Source organism: Sphaeramia orbicularis, chromosome 9, assembly GCF_902148855.1.
Source record: "Sphaeramia orbicularis chromosome 9, fSphaOr1.1, whole genome shotgun sequence".
In the NCBI taxonomy this organism is placed as follows: Eukaryota; Metazoa; Chordata; class Actinopteri; order Kurtiformes; family Apogonidae; genus Sphaeramia; species Sphaeramia orbicularis.
In genome coordinates this window covers 30,797,699-30,803,858 of record NC_043965.1, presented here as the reverse complement: position 1 = coordinate 30,803,858, position 6,160 = coordinate 30,797,699, and the positions used below count along the sequence as shown (strand labels likewise).

At 37.5% G+C, this 6,160-nt stretch overlaps 1 protein-coding gene across 1 annotated transcript in view; it reads right to left on the bottom strand.

Moving 5' to 3' along the window:
* pebp4 (phosphatidylethanolamine binding protein 4) overlaps positions 1 to 4,865 on the bottom strand; it is a 77,187-nt gene extending 72,322 nt beyond the window's left edge. Inside the window, exons 1-2 of the mRNA XM_030143615.1 lie at positions 4,792 to 4,865; positions 4,650 to 4,693 (exon numbers count right to left, since the gene is read on the bottom strand). Coding sequence (XP_029999475.1) covers positions 4,650 to 4,656 — 7 coding nt within the window. The 5' untranslated portion in view covers positions 4,657 to 4,693; positions 4,792 to 4,865. The remainder of the gene's footprint in view (positions 1 to 4,649; positions 4,694 to 4,791) is intronic.
* Positions 4,866 to 6,160: the final 1,295 nt, after the last annotated feature.

The following is a 6,160-nucleotide window of genomic DNA, read 5'->3' as shown; positions in this document are numbered from 1 at the left end:
GGCTCCAGTCCTGCACATGGGTTGTGTTTTTATTATACCTCAACCCTGAAAACATGGATTGTACTCACTAGGCTGAGTTGTGTTGTGAGTTTGATAAAATGCATTAAACATTCATCACGCTCTACAGCCCCATAAAAAGACAATCGATTGCATTGGACTTTAATTTAATGTAGTACAGGTAGGATGTGTGATTAACTTGTGCTTGTGTGTGTTGTGTTTACAGTATGTGCCATAAAGCATAGACTGTACTTTAGTCTCACTTAAAGATGTGAAATAAATATTTAAAAGTAATTATTTCAGAGCAAAACTTCTGCTTGCCTCATTTAGTGTAATCAGCATATAAAATAAAAATGGTTCAGCCCACATATTTGCATATTTACACCCACACTGTTCAGGTCAATGTGACCCTGCAGTTAAAGTGGAGGGGAAAGACAGTCAGAAATGTCAATTCTTTTGTACCTGGGAGACCTATTTCACTCAGTCTCACGCGCACACACACACACACACACACACACACACACACACACACACACACACACACACACACACACATTTTCCCTCCCCTCTTTCTCCCTGTTCTCTCAACCTGTAAAATGCGAGAAAGTTCAGCTGTTGTGACTTTTGACATGAACTTATGTTCCTGCACAAAACTGTCCACACTCAGTGGACACTCCCCCAGGGGAGGGGCAAATCATATAAATGATTATCTGCACAGGCATTACATTCTGTCAGATCTTTACAAAATGAACTGCAAAGGCAAAATGATGACGGTCCATGATGACGATCCATCTTAGATCATGACAGTGATATAGTCCATGGGCCAGGCCAGGTAGTGGTACCACCAAAGGGGGCAAAACCTTTGTGGTTCCATTTTGTTAGTAGGACATATATATGTGTATTAAACCATGATAGCCTTTCCAAATGAGTAGCTTAGTCATGATTATATGGTACCTCTTTTTTTCCAAAAAATGTATCATTATGCTTAATGGCGTATGGTGGTATTTCTGAATTATTCCACCTTTTCCTGTAAAAATTCTTGCGGAATTGGTCCAACATAAGGTTGTGACATTACATTATGCTTCTACTTTTCAGATTTTATAGGAAGATGTTACAATTGATTGTTTCTTTCAGAAAATAGTATATGTGTTTTCATTCCATTTGAGCACCACATCCAAGGCAAGTAAATATCAATGTTTGTTTGAGACTTAGTCAAGACATAGTTAAGATTGAAATAAGTGAAGTGATGATAAATTGTCTTTTCATACAGAGCAAATGAAAGTTCTGGAGTGATCACAACAAAGACAGCAGTTTAATGATGACACAACTACGGAGCAGAAAATGAACGTACCATTTCATTTCATATATAAGAGCACATGTTATGGTGCCAATCCCGATGCAAACAGACAAGAAAAGAACACAGAAAGTATTTTGGTGTCTTTGCAGGTCTGGATGCTAGGGCCGAACTGAAAATGGACTCAGGGATGAGTGGCACAGCACCCAAGCAGGCACGCCTTAAATGCCTGATACTACTTTTGTTTCAGTTCCCAAATAAAATTTTCTCTCTATTTAACCTTTCTTAAGTGATTTATCACCATTTATCAGGATTTTATCCTCTGTGATTTGCATTTTTTTTCTGTGAAAATCAGGTATTTTCCTGTATTTGAAGACCCTGGTGCTAAAAGTACTGATATCACAAAAAAAGCCTGTTAAAAAACCTATAGAGGGTGGACTTTGCTAAACAAATATATCATGTTTATATGCTCAATTTGAATTGCCCAAAATGTGACTTCGGTACTTTCAGCACCAGAGTCTTCATTTATTTTGATTTGATTTAGTGTTTTATTCCGAACATGCAATGAAATTTAACATACATGCAACAAGCAAAACATAAATAATAATACAAATATCAACAATTATAACAATCTTAGATAGAAGAACAGCACAATAGTTTCATTTACATCCCCAAAAAGGGGTGGGAAGAAGTGCAACGTATTTAATCCCACCCCCTCTCCAGAAAATATTATTAATAATAAATATTTATCTCCCTATTTTCTGAATCATGTACTTTAGTCATCATGGAACTTGAGAAATAGTTACTTTTTCTGTCAAATCTCTCATTAACTGAACATAAACCCAGTGTGTCCATCCACTGTCACTGATCCAGCTCCATGGGCTTTACTGGGGAATCAATGTTGTAGAAGATGAAGGTGTTTCCATGGTAACTATGGAGCCTCTGAACGTCCAAATATGGTCATATCTGATGACCATGAAAAGATGAAGAACTGTATTTTACACCAATTATTTAGATGTATTGATAGAATTAATGGATCAATCAGTATTAAACAGTTTAGATCAGTAGATGTTTTTGGTCACATGCGTATATTTGGGTCTTTATGGGTTAATTATGCTCATAATGAAACTGCTAAACTATTATATACATTTTACATTTTCTCCTAACCTTAAGGACTTTCTCTCACATTCACTTTACCACCTTATTTCACTTAACCTTAATTAAACTTAGTTTAGAGGAGAGACTATTCATCAACCAGACTGCTATATGTGTAATGCTGCAGTATGCAATAATCTACTGTCTAAACTGTTTATTTTGGTTTATATGTAACTCAGATCTTTGATAATAACAAAGAGCTGGCCATGAATGTGGTGAATCTGTGTTGGCATTAACATTCCATACATTCAAATGATGTTTTATGACCTCTGATTTTGTCCCTTACAGTGGGTTTATTCAGTGGCTGATAGCTAGGACTAAGCTACTACTCTGGAATGGCTATCATAGCAAAAGACTATCTATAGATATAGGCCATTTCAAAATGCATCACTAGAACTTGCCCCCTTGGGTGGTACCAATATCCCAAATATCTGGTCTTGGCCTATGGACTAATAGAGGACGATGTGTCTGAAGCTGAAGACCATCTTGAGTTCAATTCTGATTTTGATGATTCTGATTATTGAACCAGATGAGGGAATTGATATTCCTATTCCTCCAAGCAAAACATTCATGTCAAAAAATGTAAAATATGGTGATCCTGATCCCCAAATATACATCGAGCAAAACTGTCTGCAAAAAATATTATAAAGAAACCCAGGGCCCACTAGGACGGTAGTGACCCATGTGACAGACCTAATACCACAGTGAATGAAAGGCTGGTGGCATTCAGAGGTCGCTGCCCATTTAGGCAATACTTGCGTTCCAAACCAGCTAAATATGGGCTAAGTTCTGGGCAGATGCTAACACCAGTTACCCGCTGAACATGCAGGTTTACACTGGAAGGTGTTTGGAGGAGCTCCAGAGAAGGTAACAAGATAATCGGGGAACAAGGGTCATGCTCAGCACGGCACAGGGTTTCAGGGGGCACAACATTAGCTGTGACAATTTTTTCATGCTCTATAACTTGGGTCAGGAGCTTCTGCAGAAAGTTCATGATGGTTGGAACTGTCTGAAAGAACAGGGCTGTTGGCAATCAAGAACAGGATCACAGAGACTTCCATGTTTGCCTTCACAGACACCATCCATAGCCCTAGTGTTTTACTGCCCCAAGAAGGGAAAAATGTGCTTATGAGCACTCTGCACACAAGTGCTGAAGTCAGCACAAGAGAGGACCAGAAACTAAGTATGATCCTGGATTACAATGCCACCAAGGGACATAGACAACTTGGACAAAGAAACAGGGTCCTGATCTATCTATCTATCTATCTATCTATCTATCTATCTATCTATGCTTGCATACTGAAAAATACATAAGTATGCCAAACTGCAGCAGTCAGCTCTTGTGTGAATCCTGAGACACACTCTCTCTCTCTCTCTCTCTCTCTCTCTCTCTCACACACACACACACACACACAGAGGCCACTTGGCTTTTATAAGATAGATAGATAGATAGATAGATAGATAGATAGATAGATAGATAGATAGATAGATAGATAGATAGATAGATAGATAGATAGATAGATAGATAGATAGATAGATAGATAGATAGATAGATAGATAGATAGATAGATAGATAGATAATTTCATCCAAATCTGTCTATAACTTTTTGAGTTATCTTGCTAACAAACAAACAAACAGACAAACCCCGATGAAAACATAACCTCTGCCATTCCTTGGCGAAGGTAATGATGAGTTGCATCCTCATGGTTTTTGTGATCCAAACACAATTAAAAGTATTGTCTTTAGGCACTCTACATCCTTAACACATGCACTCTTATATTACTGTTTTGGTAAAAAAAAAAAAAAGTACCTGGGTTTGCACAATCTTACATTAAATCTGCTATCACTCTTTTTTATCATTAATTTCTTAGTAGTTCTCCATTACAATCACAAACAAATCAAATCACTTAGTGTTGAGAGTTACATTTACTTCAGTCATTGGCCACAGTCCTGTTAATGATTACAAGAACAGTTTATTTTTCCTTCAACACTGTTGACACATGCAGTTGTTATTCACATAACTGAGGGGTCATGTTTCCTTATTGAGGGGTCATGTTTAGTATGAACATGATCATTTACTGTCTTAAAACGCTCTCTTACTGAGTAATTAAGTGTGTTTTCAGACAGTAAATGATCATGTCAGTAACTGACACACTCAGTTGCTGGGTGTGTTTTGACAGTGATAAATATAATGGTACTCACCACTCATATGTGCTGACAGCCATAGTGCACAGATGACAGGCAGCCTGTTAAGATAGTTAAAGAATGACAAAGGTTGTTTCCCAGTTTTCTGTTTTCACAGCCTCTGATTCAGATCAGTTAAGCTGTAATTCCAAAATTAAACCTATTTTGAAGAGATTTTTCCAAAGTTTTGCTGCTGCGTCTTTTCCCTCCGTCACTTTGTGTTGCTCTGAACCATCTCACTCACGTTACACAGTGTAACAATGCAATCCAGTGTTTGTACATCTTAACTTTGTTCCGTGGGGAATTGAATTTCAGGTGACCTTTAATCTTTCAGATTTCACAGCACATTAATGCCAAAGCTACAGTGCAGTCTCAACTCACTGACCAGATTCTTAACAATCATTACTCTGTGATGACACTGAAACCTATTGCAATTAATTTTCATCAAATTCACTGGGAATGTGGACAAATTGCATCATATTTCCAAGAAAAAAATGAAGCCATTCATGCAGTAAAATACAACTTGTGTTCTGTTCTGTTTGGGAGGACTGAATAATTTCAGTATGAATCACTGTAACTCCTGCAATGTGCATTACGCTCCACCAGGTGAGGCTGACACTCTGTGTTTCTAGTTAAATCAAACTCATGTAACATTGTAAAACAGGTAAAATTAACAGAGACTCAATGGTACAATCATACAGCACTAAATCATAACCACTTTTTACTGGACTATGGCAGTCGTCTATAACATGAAAGTCATCATTCAAGTCAGTCAAGTCAATTTTGTTTATAAAGCACATTTAAAAACAACAGACGTTGACCAAAGTGCTGTACAGATTCAAAGCAGGAAGAGAAACAAAAAAACAGATAATAAAATCTACACAAGTAAAATTAAAATAAAATTAAGTAAAAGAAATAAAATACCAAAATGTCAATTCTCAGTCCGGTTTAAAAGCCAAAGAATAAAAATGGGTTTTTAAATGACTTTTAAAAGTATCAACTGTAGCTGAGGACCTGATATGGAGCAGTGGGCTTTTCCATAGTTTAGGAGCAATTACAGAAAAGGCCCGCTCTCCCCTGTGTTTCACGTTGGACCTTGGAACAACCAAGAGCAACTGGTTAGCTGACCTCAGTGAACGAGAAGGATGGAGTGTGCACATTAAAAGATCAGAAAGATAAGAAGGTGCCAACCCATGTAATGACTTAAAAATAAACAGTAAAATCAATTCTAAAGCCAGTGTAGCGAGGCTAAAACAGGTGTAATATGCTCTCGCTTACGTGTACCAGTTAAGAGGTGGGCAGCAGCATTTTGGACCAACTGAAGGCGAGACAGCAGAGACTGAGAGACACCTGTGTAGAGACTGTTAAAGTAGTCAAACCAAGACGAAATGAACACATGAATCACCTTCTCAAAGTCTTTGAGGGAGAGAAAAGGCTTGACTTCAGTAAGGATCCTTAGCTGAAGGAAACTAGCTCTAACAACTGCATTTATTTGCTTATTAAATGTGAAGGTACTATCAAAAATCACC